General features: G+C 48.5%; 5 protein-coding genes across 5 annotated transcripts; 2 read left to right on the top strand and 3 right to left on the bottom strand.

Annotated features, from left to right (window-relative positions):
• Nucleotides 1-649: 649 nt before the first annotated feature.
• P175DRAFT_0430601 (uncharacterized protein) lies at nt 650-988 on the bottom strand (the record flags this gene model as incomplete). Its single annotated transcript, XM_040893434.1, has 1 exon — nt 650-988. A coding segment is annotated over one exon (339 nt), but the record flags the coding sequence as incomplete, so codon positions are not given.
• Nucleotides 989-1181: 193 nt separating this feature from the next.
• Nucleotides 1182-5444, top strand: P175DRAFT_0507680 (bifunctional urea carboxylase/allophanate hydrolase; the record flags this gene model as incomplete). Its single annotated transcript, XM_040898288.1, has 11 exons — nt 1182-1264; nt 1324-1443; nt 1501-1774; nt 1826-2546; nt 2601-3759; nt 3788-3905; nt 3961-4114; nt 4180-4292; nt 4363-4625; nt 4807-5020; nt 5202-5444. 11 exons carry the CDS (start codon nt 1182-1184, stop codon nt 5442-5444), a joined length of 3462 nt encoding a protein of 1153 aa, XP_040754306.1.
• Nucleotides 5445-5485: 41 nt separating this feature from the next.
• P175DRAFT_0499463 (putative JmjC domain protein) lies at nt 5486-7481 on the bottom strand. The gene has a single exon (XM_040896742.1). It carries the CDS (start codon nt 7312-7314, stop codon nt 5683-5685), a length of 1632 nt encoding a protein of 543 aa, XP_040754305.1. The 5' UTR covers nt 7315-7481; the 3' UTR covers nt 5486-5682.
• Nucleotides 7482-7741: 260 nt separating this feature from the next.
• P175DRAFT_0433568 (GTP-binding protein Obg) lies at nt 7742-9382 on the bottom strand (the record flags this gene model as incomplete). Its single annotated transcript, XM_040893608.1, has 1 exon — nt 7742-9382. The coding sequence occupies one exon, from the start codon at nt 9380-9382 to the stop codon at nt 7742-7744; it is 1641 nt and encodes a 546-aa protein (XP_040754304.1).
• Nucleotides 9383-11850: 2468 nt separating this feature from the next.
• P175DRAFT_0529994 (uncharacterized protein) lies at nt 11851-12730 on the top strand (the record flags this gene model as incomplete). Its single annotated transcript, XM_040899744.1, has 4 exons — nt 11851-11963; nt 12009-12158; nt 12216-12348; nt 12554-12730. The coding sequence occupies 4 exons, from the start codon at nt 11851-11853 to the stop codon at nt 12728-12730; spliced, it is 573 nt and encodes a 190-aa protein (XP_040754303.1).
• Between the last annotated feature and the right edge of the window lie 3106 nt (nt 12731-15836).

The raw sequence follows: 15836 nt of genomic DNA, 5'->3' as shown, positions 1-15836 counted from the left end.
CCTAACGTGTCTCATTTCCTAACACAGCTTACCTTTGAAGCAGAGGAAATAATTTACATTCCGCTGTCCTTCTGGAGATATCCATTGACCAGATGCTGATTCTGCGTTGGACACAGAGGTCAGGACATGGGAGAGCACTCGAGTCCTAGGTATAGCTGGAATGCCGCAGCCAGTCTTTTACGCACGACAAACCAATCATAACGATGTGTTTCAACTTTCACTTACGTCCCATAGTATCCACATTCATCAATGCTTTTATCTGAAAAGATCCACTTCTTTTGATCCGCTGGACGCCAAGGGTCAATACGAGGAAACTACTCCGTATGTAGCCACTCTCAGCATCTCCACGGCATGATACCAAATGACTGCCTAAGATGACACCAGCGTCCCTAGGGATAGATAATTCGAGGACTTGGAATATGATCATATTAATAAACAGAAGGAATCCAACCCAGGCTACCATCTCAAGAAACAAAACACTGACAGTGAAAGAAGGAAACTAGGGTGAAATACACAGGTTCATGTACTGTACAGTGTACATTGTGAGCACGGGTGACAATGACATTTTCTCAACCGAAGCTCCACTGTGGATATAATCTGTTTGAGTCTGATTATCTCACACAATTATATATGTACAATATACAAACGCTCAAATTCCATACTTGCTATTAAACTCATCTGCTACTTTTCTCGTGGCCTTGATGATCTCAACACATCCTGGGGAATCGGAATGACAGCAGATCGATACAGGATAGTCCTTCATTGGGGGTGCTACCACTGTCCCTTCTGTGCTGGTCACGGACTGGTCCTCAAGCTGCTGCCTTATATGTTTCTCGACATCCGCAGGATCCCATGGCTTCTTCTTACGGTCAATCACAAGCATTCCTAGGGAGTCGTATTTGACGTCTCCATAAAATTCAGCCCAGAATTCAATCCCCAAATCATTTGCAGCCTGCTCCATATATGTTCCTGCTAATCCAAAGACAGGCCCAATGCGCCGACTTCTTGAACATCCCCGTTCAATCACAGCGATGTTTCTCGTGAAAACACGTTGTTAACCTTTCGGAGTATCCCGTCCAAGAGGCCAGAAAGGGGCTTATTAAAATGTGATATATCATCCATGATATTTAACCCGCCAAAGCCCCATCCATCACGGCGACAATCTTCCCCCTGGATTGTGGATGTTGTCCAAAATTCTGTCCCTCAAAACGCTACTTGTTGCTAATCGTGGCGAGATCGCTGTGAGAATACTAAAGACGGCCAAGTAGAGCTATCTCGAACTCCCCAAGAACTTCCCTTTACCATGGCTAACCCTCTGGCAAGGAAACTCAAGCTCCGAACCGTGGTAATCTATAGCGAACCAGACTGCGCGTCAACACATGTTCATCTAGCGGATGAAGCAGTCCTTCTTTCTGGTCCGCCGCCCCAGGTGTACGTTGATGGGTTAGTATATTTACGTATTTACTTCTTCATTACCGCCCAGGCCTAAACGAGGCAAAGGGACCAAATTATCGAAATCGCGAAGAAGAATAATGTAGACGCTATTATCCCGGGATATGGCTTTCTATCAGAAAATGCAGACTTTGCGCGAGCAGTCACGCACGCGGGCCTAGTTTTTGTCGGCCCTTCACCAGAAAGTATCGAAGCATTTGGCCTCAAGCACACCGCACGAGAGCTCGCAACAAGGGCTGGTGTGCCTATTGTTCCTGGCTCCAAAGGCCTCGTAGCGAGTGAGATTGAAGCTGTAGAAGTCGCTAAGAGTCTTGGGTTCCCGGTAATTCTTATTGTCCTTGCAGAATTTTTATAGGGAATTAATATATGCTAGGTCATGCTCAAAGCGACAGCTGGCGGTGGCGGAATGGGTTTAAGTACGTGCAACACCGAGGAGGAAGTACGGAAGTCGTTTCAAACCGTTAAATCCAGAGGCAAGGCGTTGTTCAAAAACGCCGGACTTTTCATTGAGTGTTACTACCCATCTAGCCATCATATTGAAGTCCAGGTTTTCGGCAATGGACGTGGCAAAGCCATCTCTATCGGTGAGCGAGAATGCTCCATCCAAAGGAGACATCAAAAATTGATAGAAGAATGCCCAAGTCCGTTTGTCATGAGGAACCTCGAACTGCGCAGAGATCTGTGTGACGCCGCTGTCCGTCTAGCGGAGTCTATTAAATATGGATCGGCGGGGACGATCGAATATCTTGTGGATGATGACACAGGGTCGTTCTTCTTCCTTGAGATGAACACTCGTCTTCAGGTTGAGCACGGAATAACCGAGTTGTGCTACGGAATTGACCTGGTGGAGCTGATGTTAAAGCAAGCAGATGCCCAGCTGTCGGGCAAGAAAGGCCTGAGTGCAGAACTCCTGTCGAGCATACCAGTAGGCGCTCCATCCGGTGTAGCTATTGAAGCCAGAATATATGCCGAAAACCCGGTAAAAGATTTCGCTCCTTGCCCTGGAACGTTGCAACACGTGGAATGGAAAGAGATCCCAGGCTCCAGAATCGATACGTGGATTTACAGGGGCATCCAAGTGTCTGCCAATTACGGTATGCGGAAGATCGATCTCACATCGCTTGTTTTGAAAATACTAATCGAATCAGACCCCCTGCTTGCAAAGGTCATGTATCATGCTCCCACCAGACAAGAGGCCATCAAGGGAATGACAGACATACTCGCGGGATCGCAGATTTGCGGCCCACCCACAAACCTCGAATTTCTCTCTAAGATACTTGCTGATAAAAGCTTTACCGCTGGCAATACTCTTACTAAATTCCTAGACACGTTTGAACACAATCTATCAGCCATTGATGTCGTGTCCGGTGGCGCCTATACACTAGTTCAAGATTGGCCTGGCCGTCCAACTCTTGGGAGAGGTTTCTGTCACTCTGGACCCATGGATTCGTTTGCATTCCGCATTGCAAATGCATTAGTTGGTAACCCTTTGGGTGTTGAAGGACTCGAAGTTACCTTGAGCGGCCCAGAGCTACGCTTCCTAGGATCAGCAATTATCTCGCTTTGCGGAGCCCCCATTGACGCCAAACTTGATGATACGCCGATACCAATGTGGACAAGAATCAAAGTATCCGCTGGCCAGCGTTTGAAAATTGGCAAGACTACCGGGAACGGATGCAGAGCTTATCTAGGCTTGTTTGGAGGGTTCTTAAACATCGCAAAATGGTTTGGCTCAAAGTCTACGGCACCAATGGTCGGTGTGGGGGGCTATCAAGGTCGACAGCTTGCAGCTGGAGACTACATATCAATTAGGCACCAGATCCCAGAGGTCGCCGGGGATCTCTCTATCCCAGGGCATCTCATCCCGCAGTATCCAAAGAACTGGGAAATCTTATTCATGCCAGGACCATACGATGAGGGATATATTGTTCCCGAAAGTATCGACATGCTCTATAGTGCGGAATGGACTGTTTCTCACAACGCCGCTCGAGGTGGAATTCGTCTACTCGGTCCCAAGCCAACTTGGGCTCGTCCAGATGGAGGAGATGGTGGTGCCCATCCGTCGAACCTGATCGAGTATGGATATGCAATTGGATCCCTCAACTGGACGGGCGATGATCCTGTGGTCTTTTCTCAGGATGCACCGGATCTTGGGGGTTTCATCAGCAGCCATACAATCGTCAAGGGAGACTTGTGGAAGCTGGGACAGGTGAAAGCGGGAGATACTCTAATGTTCAGAGCTACGTCTCTGGAAGACGCCTTGGTTATTCGTAATGCGGTAGAGAGATTCATTAATGATGTTGTGCAGTGCTGCCAGCAAGGAGGGGGGTTTTAGTACTGTTGTGCCGCTAAAGACTGACCTTCCTCCTGTGTTGCCCCAAGGGACTCGAGGCTCTGGTGTTGTTCACACCGTCCCTGAGAAAGGAAACCAGCCTCTCGTTTCGTATCGACAGGTAAGAGGGTGGTCCCCTTTTATGAAACCCGCACCCTTACTTATCCTATATACAGGCAGGAGATGACTACATCTTAGTCGACTACGGAACGGGATCGTTCGACCTAAATCACCGCTGCCGAGTAACAGCCCTAAAGAAAGCCCTCAACGAAGCCAAAGGCGAAATCACATTCTCTACTGGCTTAATCTCTATGGTCGGCTGTGGAAACTGTAAGTCCTGCCTAGCAGATACTAATTCCAGAGAAAACCACACACTCACCCCCCCCCCCCCCCAGCCCTAATGCTCTACTACGACGGCACAAAAGTCCCCCAAAAGAAGCTAATCAAATACCTCTGCGACATCGAAACCCAAATTGGCGACCTCAGCCAAGCAAAGATGCCCAGCCGCGTCTTCAGGCTCCCCCTCACATTCGAAAGCAAGCGACAAGACAACGCCATAAGACGGTACATACATGGAGACGCAACGTCCCTACGCCGTGTACCTCCCAGACAACATGGACTTCGTGGCAAGGAACAATGCCTTCACGCGCGAGGAACTCGAAAGAATCTACCTCACCGCAACCTTCATGGTGATTTCCGTAGGGTTCTTCACTGCTCTCCCGCTCGCGCTCCCCGTTGACCCTCGACACCGCATGAACGCTCCCAAGATGAACCCGAGCCGGGTCTTTACACCCGCCGGACAAGTTTCATGGGGGGGGGGGGGGGGGGGGGGTTGTATGGCGTACGCCACCCTCTCTTTTTTTTTTTTTTTTTCTCTTACCTTTCACACACACACACACACATCCATATACACACACATATATACACACATATATACATACATATATACATACATAACTAACCTCCACCCTCCCACAAAAAAAAAAAAAAAAAAAAAAAAAAAAAAAGGATCTACACGGTAGACTCCCCCCCGGCGGCTACCAACTAACGGGCCTCACAATCCCCGGCGTAGACATCCTAGGCTCCAAACGCGACTACGCACCGCACAAACCATGGCTCTTCGAAGACTTCGACCAAATCACCTTCCACCGAGGCCGAAGTCGCTTCGCTCCGGGCCAGGCAACGCAAGGCGCAGACGGAGCTGGATGGATTGGAAACGGGGCTTTTGGCGCGATGGTCGAGAGAGAAGGCGAAGAGGGGGGGGGGGTGTTGTTTTGTTGAAAGGTTTGTTTTCCCTTTCCCTTTCCCTTCCCTTTTGTCTTTTCTAGAAGATCCTTTGCGTGCCGTTGTACCTACCGAGGTATTGTATGGAGTCTCAGGGTAGGATGGATGGAAGGCGGATCGTGAAATGCTACAGATCCTGCCGTGCCCGTTGAATGCAAATGTCTGGAAAGTTGAGATTAAGGAAGGCGATGCCGTGGAGGAGAGCCATTTGGTGGCTGTCCTGGAAGCTATGAAGCTTGAAATTGCTGTGCGGGCTGAATCTCCTGCTGTTGGTGGTGTGGTTGAAAAGATCCTCGTTCAGCCTGGTGATTCTATCTATCGAGGCTGGAAACCCCTTTGGTGTTGGTCCGGAAACTTGCCAATTGAGGGGAGTTGACTACGATTCCTAATTGAATGAATGGGACCTTAGTGTTTACTGCTTGTATTATCATCGTAATTGGTCACTGAGCAGACTATCCAGGTAGTTATTACCATCCGATCAAACCCTCTTGTTTCCCAGGATGAGTGAACCTAGTCGTTGGTCGGTATGTACATGACGGGACGGTGTAAACTGAAATCAAAACGTGCAAATAGAGCAGCCGACACAACTAGGCATCCCTCTATTGATCAGTGGCCTACCACCAGAAACTGACGCTGATCCCTGCCTTCAGACTACGGACATAATGCCACCATCCCACGGGGATATATATGCATTCGCCCTCTCTAAGAACCGTTTCAACGTACTGTGCTTGTTGAAATCCAGGCCACATAGCTTCCCATTGTTCTGATTCAGCTGGAGAAAGCTCGATAGCGGCCAGATCAACTTGGGATGTATTAGACATGTCGATAAGTTGGGTCGAATTCTGAACAAGTGCCCCTGCGTCAGGGTGGCTATTTCTTTTTTGTGAAGTGACTGCTTCCATTCCCTTGGGATAGATCTGCGACGCCGGGGTATGGGGCGAGTAGAGACGGATATACTTGGTGCCCGTAACCTGAACCAGAATATTATGGTAGGGATCATGGTGAAGCGGCGATATCGTCCACGAAGGGCCAATCCAAGTGTTGATGATCGGGTCACTCGGGGGACTAACGTCAGATGGTTCATCATCGTTGTCCTGCAGTTGATCAGGGATAGCGTCGGCCGCATTTCTGCGCTTTTCCGCCCGCTCTTGCTGCTTCTTTATGTACACTGGGGTACCAGGCTCCGGGCCAGGGGCATCGATATAACAGAAGTCGGGTGTGGAGATATCCTTCCGCAAAGCTGGAATTTGGGAGAGTAGGTCGTGTTGTGCCAAATAACCCGTCTGTCCTGCACTGTCATCTTCTTCGCTTTCATCCCCCCGCTTCTCCTTCATCAACGAACTTGACTCTTCTCTCCAGATATACCTCTCGGTGAAGTCTTTGAATGTCATAATACGCTGTCCCCATCCCTCGTCGGTATAAGACCTGCCAATTTCCACAGGGACAAGCCTTCGACCACCAAACGTCCGATCAAACCAATAATCACGAGACGCCCATGGCCGATTCGACAATGCTGGCCAATGATCTACCGCATCCGTAATAACCAAAGGAGTCCTAACAGTGTGGATATGTTCCTCCATAGCATCAAATGTTGGGGCTGAAACACAAGGAACCGGATGGCTCAGGTTCGGCGCTGGCACAGCATTGGGAGGGAACAGCGGAGAGGAGCGTTTCCGCCTCTTAGCCGCTCGCGACAGGGTGTCGTAATCGTCAGGTGAGTCCAGCGAAGCAGTGTCCGTGTTCAAAGACTCAGTCGCTTCCTGCAGGGCAGACAAAAGAGACTCCACGAGGCTTTCGCGAAGCGGCGCACCAGTCATAATCAGTGCTCTATCAAGAAGATGAACCGTTGGCGACAGCCACGGAGCATTCGGGTCGATTTTGAGCGATCCACTCTCCCCTTTCTCTGGATTGTGTTTATTCAGCTCCTCGATTAAGTGAGGTATGGAATTATAGCTCCCATTTCTTTCTGCGCCCCGCGACAAAAGCCCACAATTGTCACAGACACTGAGGCAAGCCTTGACGATGCTAGCATCCGTATAGAGTCGTCTCCAACAAATCTCCACGTTTTTGAAAGGAAACACACGTAGACGCTCATCTGAGAGCCGAATAGCTTCATCCGGGGCATTAAAAATGAGATCACGGAGGGTCTCACGGTTGCGGTCAAGACATTGCAAAATAGGGTCGTCTGCGGGTGGATCTGTGATGGTAGAAAGCGCGACAGCAAGGACGCGTTGGAGAGGTACCATGGTCCCTGAACAACGGCTATTGATGGGTAGGTGTTGAGAGATAAGTTGGGAGATGATGATAGAGAAGAAGTTCATGGAGAACACAAAGGAGGGAGGAAGTGTTGGCTGGCCATTTTAGGCCGTGGTAAGTGTGTTTGAAGGTGTAGTTATTGCAAATTTTGGACGGGAAAGAACAACGCGATGTCAGGTGCAGATTCACTCTCAACCCATCTCTGTATAAACACTAATAGAACTCACCTTTTAAATACTCAATAAAAGAAGTGCAAAATAGAATATAACACTTATTTGAATTGAAAGAAGAAGAAGAAGAAGAAGAAGAAAAAACAGCACATGATATAAAGTAGTTCAAAATATTTTATATGTCATTATATAAATACAGGTCTTGATTTTGTACAAAATAAAGGCTAACATTTGAATAGCTCAGGGCTCAACTCAAAAATTCCATCACTACTTTTGGAATACGGTCAACTCCCTCGCCTCTGATGGCGCTCACAGGAATGGCGTAAACCTTCTCCTTCCACCCATTTTCATAGCCTCCTGGGTGCTCAACTTGGCCCTGCTCAACCGCGCTGAGATACGTCTGTAGCTTCTTATAATGCTCTCGGGTTTCCGGAAGATCCGCCTTTGTAGCCACGACAAACCAAGGCTTTGTATGAATCGGCGGCAAGGCAAGAGAAGGGAGTTCCTCTTTGGAAAAGGGAGAGTGGCTGTCGGGAGATTCGGGATCATCATCAACCTGGAGCTCTGGCAAGCCATGAGAAGAGGGATTCCAAATTAGACGGTCACTATCGTTGTTGGTAGAGGATTCCATTTCACGTAACTGCTCGTACTTTCCAAGCTCGAGCCACAGTTTTTGGAGCTCTTCAATAGGGTCACCCGCACTAAGGTCGACCACAAATGCAAGGATCCCCGCTCGCTCTATGTGTCGCAGAAACCCTAGACCCAGGCCACGATCCAGGTGAGCACCCTCAATCAAGCCTGGAATGTCTGCGATGGTGAAGTTTGTCCGTGGGACTCGTCCTTTGGACTCTACCAAAGGCCGGCCTTTGTAGTCGTCAATGACAACAGTGCCGATATTCGGAGAAAGTGTGGTGAATTCCCAGTTTCCAACTCGCGTTCGACTGTTCGTCAAGGAGCGAAGTAACGTGCTTTTTCCGGCATTGGGCTTGCCCACCAAGCCGACATCTGCCAGCAGTTTCAATTCCAACTCTAGTTCCAGTCGCATGCCACCCTCCCCGCGCGCTGCGAAGTTAGGCCGCGGGATCGAACGAGAGACGAAGTGAGGATTCCCAAGGCCCCCAACGCCCCCTGCAGCTAGTAGAATTGGTTTATCCATATGGTGCGAGAGGTCCAGGTGGATTGGGGCTTTTGGCTCCAGCGCCGCGATATTCTGCCTCCGCGGGGGATTCCTGGGGAAGACCGTCGTGAGGAAATCGGAGGGGTTGGCCCCAGGATAGAGAACCCAGCGATCATGGCGCATTGACGGCAGGCCAATCTGGTCCAGCTCATCCACCTCGGTGGTCTTTACTTTACGACGTCGCAGTTCCTCCGTAACAGGGTCGAACCGTTCCACCTCACGCACCACAGTCCCCACAGGTACTTGAATGAGGATATCATCGCCGCGTTTGCCACCCTTGCTCTTTCCCTGTCCGTTTTTGCCTCGACTGGCTTTGATGATTCCTCTCCGAGCGAGCTTATGCAAGCTAGTGAGGCCCTCGACTGCCTGGATGTAGACACCTCCGCCGCTGCCGCCGTCACCGCCATTCGGAGGCCCTTCTTCAATATACTTCTCGCGAAGAAAAGACACGCAGCCATTGCCACCTGAGCCGGCGTATATTATTGAACGGCATTTATCCTGGAAGATAAAGCGGGAGTAGTCGTCCGGGGAAGGGTTGAGGTGTGAGGGTTCGGAGGAAGGCTCAGGATTGGAGGACTCAGTTTTTGTGGTGTAGCAGCAACAGCATTTTCGAAATAATCCGGTAGAATGCCTCAGAGTGGGAGAAAAATTGATTTGTCGGGAGAGGAGAAGGGAAAGAAAGGGCCGGAGAGCGGTCCGTTGAGATCGCATTCTGAAAACACGCCAGCTAGGTGTTGCTCATCCTGGAAAGAGGGCTGGAAACTATCGCGGCGGATTCTTTTGGCATACAGGTCAATTATAAATCAATTTCGCCGCCTGTTGCTTCCACATTGACTGTTGGTGATATTGTGAAGAATCATGACGAAATTGGCTGTCCCTCGAGCTCAGAAAACGTAGCAATGTCGGAATTACGATGTTCCTGTAGAAAGAACAATTTGACAAGCTCTACCTAGGTACTATTCTTGATCTTCTCCATCCTTCTACCGGCAATAAAGTCGATTTAGAGCATAAAACCCCTCCTAACTCTGGCCATATCATGACGGACCGCCTACACACTTGTCCATTGTCCATTGTCAACTGATAGAAATAGAATATAGGGCATGGTTAATAAGCTAGCTAAGTACTTGCCCCCTGACTCAAAAAGCATTCTAGTAACAAGGGCCGCATGGGTCAACTTTTAGCTGCTCTGTACGAATACTCCAGGCATACACTATACAAGCAAGCAGTCCACTCTTCAGCCCGAAAGGGAACATGCAGAATGGTTTCTCCCTAAATGGTAAGCCTAGGAGATGCTTGCCGCACAGGGAGAATTAAGTGCCTATTCATTCCCTCCTAGCATATGAAGCTTGCTGCTCAGTGAGTCCGCCCGCGCAGCAAGAGAGTGGACCGTCGGGGTGTATATCATACAGTGTGAGACACTATTTTCCCGTTCATTATCTGGTCGCCGCAAAGCTAAGCGGGCAAGTCAAGGAAGGCAATGCGCAGAAAGTCCTCGCGTACTCCGTCCCTGTACGGAGTGCAGAGAGTAGGTATGTATACAGCCAGCCCATGGCTTGCTAAGAGAGGCCGGTCCGAATTCGAACACGAGCGGTCTGGCGATCACTGACAGAGGGAAAAGCGAATCGAAGTGAGGCGGATTGTTTAGCCCTGGCCGGCTACCTACTAACTAGTCGTAGGTAGCAGTTCCGAAGAAAACGAGGCGCTGGCACAAGAGTGGCAAATTTATGCACAAGGACATTGTATGGCCTGGGACTAATTTGAATATGATGTATCAGAATTGCGGGTGGAAGAAATCGATCATGCAATAAACGAATAAAGTACGGAGTAATATGGAGTCGTAATAAGAGCTACACTAACTAGTTAGTGACCTCTTCCATATTTTCAAGTCCGGAGTACTCCATGAGAGATATCGCAATTCGATCCTTGACATAATAAAAAAGAAAACGTAACTCAGAGTATACTCGTCCAGGTAGATGGTATGACACAATATAAATCAAGCCATAGGTCAGATCAAGAGGAAATCTTCCAACCAACAAATATTAGACGTCTCTTTCTCCCGAATTACCAGTACAATATCCGAAAATCGAGTACTCTTACTCTTACTACCTGGTAGATAGGTATATCAATGGTAGAATTCAAAATTAATCCTCCTGTACGGAGTACCTACTACTTACTAGGGACTAGTAGCACTACTTAGTACTACTTTTATTTTTTTTTTGGACGGAGTAGTGTCCAGCTAACTAGGTATCCCGTACTTCTGTCCACAGCCTATCCCGCATCCCCGATGTAAGGTACTGTGTCGAATCTCAACCAATGGCAGGGAGGAAAGATTGGGATCCTCTAAGTGGGCGTTTGAAACCGGAAAAGGCGAGACCAGGCCAGACCGGCGTGGAATGCAAGCATGTGTGTGTTAGTCGTGTGTTCCTGGAGAGGTTCCAGAGCTGAATTTTGAATCTATCGTAAGAGCTACTTACAGGTTCCAGGTTCCAAGAAGAGGATAAGCAGAAAGAGGAAGAGGGGTACGTACGTACCTAGGTATGACAGTATGTAGAATGGGATGGAACTTTTGACACAATGGCAAAACAATCCCTGGAACTTTAGTGCTGCTAGGACTCGTACTTTGTAGAATTGTATTAATCAATACGAAATCAATTAGTTAACTGCCCGATTAATAGAGTTCCAATCTGGGTTGGCTAGCTTCTCGTCGGCTTTGGAGATCGCCTTAAGAGTCGGAGATCTAGCACAGAAAAGGAGATTTCAATCCAGAGGTTAAAAAGGATATTCCGCTGGTCCGACAAAAGGAGGAGAGGGAGAAAAAAAAGTACCATTAACTCAATAATGAGACAGGATATCAGTGTTGGAGGTTGGGAGTGTCTGAGATGGTTTAAAAAGCATGTTTTGTACTTAAGAATCATGAATATATGTCCTAATAGCCTGTAGCCTGAAAATATGGTCATAATCACAGTCAGATCACCAAGCCTCAAATACCGGACAACGCCACTATCACTATAGATAGTCCCTCACGGGCTTTATGTACATAAATGCCTGCAGAGGTTTGAGATTGAAGCCACCTTTTGAGTCTCCAGGGTCTGTTTATACCAGGTTCATTGTCATACCGTTTACCTGTCTAGGAAATCCCACGACGCGCCCAGCGAGTCAGCCTAGATTAACTCCCTCCCATGAAACTCAAGTATAGTAGCCGTTTATGCACCCCTTATGTGCGTATGGAACACCGCCAGTGTCAACGCTATGCCACACTTATGCCTTTGCCCGCTGGTGGGGGCACTCCCTAGTCTGTGGACTGGGCTAGGGATTGTTAATATTAACATGTGTCCAGCGAACTACACATTCATTTGATTCATGGTCTGTCTGCCTTGCTCTGTGGCTCTCGAGGTCTGTCACACAAGATACTGGTCACCCCCGTCAACGCCTGGCTGTGTTACCTGGAACTGGAATGGACAGGCAGAGCCGGCATGGATGCGTCTCAGTTATTAACCCTGGCCTTGACTGAAAAAGCAGCGGTCGTTGATCCCTAACTATGTAGACCTCTGGGATGCAGTCCTGGGTCAGATGACCTGGAGCCTGGGTTTAATGCGTCCACAAGGCTGAAGTCCTCGACGGACCGTGTGATTAAACACCTTCAGGCCTGCCTCCTCTTGCATGAAAATGCCGACGGTGTAGGTAATACCAAATGAACCGCGAAGGATCGAGAGAAACACGTTATGCGAAGCCACGTTGGTCGATCCAATGGGATTGCATATCAACAAGAAGCTCAGGCAGAGATGTCAGCTTCAGCGCTAGGCGTTTCAGAACACAAAGCACCTGAGAATCAGTTGGCCAATAACCATTGTAGACACACACACACACACACCGTGCAACCAGGCCGCATCAAACAAGCTGCAGATAGACCTCTTTTACATTGCGTGGCTGGCTTATTTCACCCCCCCGAGTATGCACCAACATCGTCACCATGACTATGACTTTGTCGGATTGTCCCGTCTCATCTCATCTCGAGCCCTGTTCGCACTTCGCACCCCACCTGATTTCGACATTTCCTGAGCCCTGCCATGGCGGCTTCGGCCGATCAATCTTCACCGCATCTTCCGGGGGATATATCTCCACGTTTACATCCTGCACATCGTACAGAGGTAGGTAGAATTCTTGACCGACACTACTGTCGTACGACCTGCGCATAAGCTTGGGCAAAGGAGGCACAGTCATAGTATAGATACGATGGTTAGTTACTCCGACTTTGTCTCTAATCCGAAAGTCTGTCAAAGGAAGCAACCGTAGCGTTATTGGTTAGATAAAGTCTAGTAATCCTGCTAGTACTCTGTACCTGGTGGTACCTAGGTAACGTACCTATGTTCGACGTGCTGACTCCCCCCCCCAAAAAGGGGGGGGGAGGGCCGGTCGAGTACAGAATAAAGTATGATAAGAAGTCAGAATCCTGGAATGATATCCAGAGTGAGATCGGTGATCAGCCATCCATCATATTGGACGTATGTCACAATTCCCTCTCCCCTGTTGCCACAAAAACAGGATTTCTCGAGCATGACACCGGGATCATATCGATCAGGCGAGCATTCCACTCCTGTCGGCATATAACATTAATGATTAGGTACCTAGAGGTAAAATCTCCAATCCCTGGTCGATCCCTGCCAGATCATTTCTTGACAGGACCCTCCCTCCCCCCCACGTTCGTTAGACGTTCGCTCTGTACGGAGTACTACTAGTCGGTAGTACTATGTACTAATGTAGTAGTGGTAGTTAACTACCTAGTTACTCATACGGATAGTTGACAAAGAAACTCTCCTATTAACTAACTACTCCGTAACTAACAACCTAAGCTCCTAGTCAAAAGGCCAAATAATCAGAATCACAGACAAGGATAAATAATTCGACGTCCACTTGACTTGGAAAGTCAAGTTTCATGGATGGATGCCTTAGTGGATATAGATACCTAGGTTAGATAAACAGAGCGAACAAATGGGAACTAATTCCTGCTGATACCGTGTCGGTCGACAAACCAAAAAAAAAAAAAAAAAAAAAAAACCCCCCCGGTACCTGTTAACGAGCCGTCAGCAGCTCACATGATCAAAACCGGAAAGCAAGTCGATCATTCCTTCCTACTACTGCGTACATACTAGTAGTAGTAGTACTCCGGTAGGTATAGCTGGAGAACGAGTCGGAGATGGTGGGGCGAGTTCGGACTTGGGAAATACCTACAGAGTAAATGGTCAATAAAGGGGACGGAGGGAAATTCTACCCTATGATTCCCACCAGGTCGTCTTGAAAATGATAAATCCCTCCAGATCCATGGTTACCAGGTGTAATCCGTCCCCGCGGCACCGGATCATGCATTCCGATGGGTCTTGATCCAGCAAGTACCGAGTAGGACTGAGTAGACAGTACTTCGTAAGGTACTCCGTACCGTACGTCTAGACTTGAGAGCCATCAGGGGCAGCTGTCAGCTGTAGCAGGGTACCTACAAGGAACTTTTTTTTTCAGTTTTACCCTTTGCTAAAGTAATATTAGTCAATCATGTAGGATGGTCCTATCGATCAAAACACTCGTAAATACAAGCGAAGTTAGGAGATATACGAGTACTCGTCCAGTATCCAACCAACGTCACGGTATTCCTTGAAACCTCTCACTCCCCTGGTTGCTCTGTAGACCATCCCAGCTGAATTAACTTTCCTAGGGATAAAAAAAAAAAAAAAAAAGAAAGAAAGAAAGAAAGAAAAAAAAAAAAAAACGAAATTCAAGTGGAGACTTCAGGTAAACACATTTATTATCGGGATTGCCTGGACTTTTGTCCGTTTGGTCGTCCGGGTCACTAAAAAAGTACGGTGGATGCCGGACTTTTGCCCCCGATGAGAATCCTCTGCCCCGTCGCCAATCACCATCTAAAGCGTCGGTCTACCGTTTCACATCACACTTTTTCGAAGATCACACTAGTCAGCCGCGGAGAAAGGAACAGCCTTTTTAGCATCTTGGGGAGCTCTTCCGCCCCAGATGTGGGGTTTTAATGGCACCTTCATGAATCAAGGAATCCCCTGGGTGGAGTTGGAAGCCGCTCTCCTTTCACATTAATAATGAGACCAATCATAACCAGCATTGCCGTGTAGGAATATCTGGTACAGAAGTGACCGGCCTTTGCAGCGACGATGATCTTATCTCCCAGTATTATTAGCCTCCAACCCCTGTCTGGGATGTGCCGAATCCTTCTAGAACTCTGGCTCCCAGTGGGATCGCTAGCCGGTGAGCAAATGGGCGCATCTTCATTGGTTAATAACAGTCATGGATCAGTCACCAGGGGAAGTAAGAATAGCAACAATAACTAATGTATGGGCGGCTGTGGCGGCCGGTGGATGTATTTTTCTGGGATCTTTCAGCTGTGTTCTACAGAGTACCATAGACTTTTTTTACCTTGTGACCAGACCGCAAACAAGAAGGTCGAATAATTCCGTCAGATAACTGTTTCAACCAAGGAAGAATTCGACCTCCCTTTTCTTCCCTCACAGGTCACGAGGGGGCAAAAATAGATGGTCAAACACTTCGTTTTTCTTAGCGGTATCCAGGCGGGTCAATCTCGCATCTCAATCATTAAGCCCCGACCCGAGAGTCTGGCACCAAGGCTGCATTGCATGTTCGAGATGATCCTTGATCCACAAAAAGTACCAAATTCATCTCTGGGTGGCTGGTTTCCACGCTTCTGATTCGGAACTAGGCGAGTCCGTAACGTGTTTGCGATTCGGCGAATAAATTCGAAAACTACCATGTCGGTCACCCGTCAGAGAAAGGAAAAAGAACAAGGGCAAGGCGGTAGTGGGAGCTTTGGAAGAGAAGGGGGTGGGGGAAGCCCACGTCATTCTAATCCACTCTGTCTGGACTTGAAATTGGTATTAAGATGCTGCCTCTTACCTACAATTCCGAAGTTTCCAGCCTGTAGGAACGCACCAGCCCTGCCCAGGGACGGGGAGTCGCGGATCGGAACATATTCGATAGCCATGTGATGAGCATAATGGATCTGGGATGGCAGCTATCAATCTGGCGGAATACGGAAGAGAGCCCACCTGTAGGAACGACCGCGAGATCCGATGCTCCTCCGGACTTCCCACGCTACTCAACATACGGAGAGTACATGCTCGCTATCGTACTC

The sequence above is a fragment of the Aspergillus ochraceoroseus genome (genome assembly GCF_002846915.1).
Source record: "Aspergillus ochraceoroseus IBT 24754 chromosome Unknown P175scaffold_2, whole genome shotgun sequence".
Taxonomy (NCBI): domain Eukaryota; kingdom Fungi; phylum Ascomycota; class Eurotiomycetes; order Eurotiales; family Aspergillaceae; genus Aspergillus; species Aspergillus ochraceoroseus.
Note: the sequence above shows the minus strand (reverse complement) of the source record. Positions and strands in the feature narration are given on the sequence as shown.

Coding starts and splice junctions, on each gene's coding strand:
- P175DRAFT_0499463 (XM_040896742.1), bottom strand. CDS start 7,314: ATGGTACCTCTCCAACGCGTCCTTGCTGTCGCGCTTTCTACCATCACA.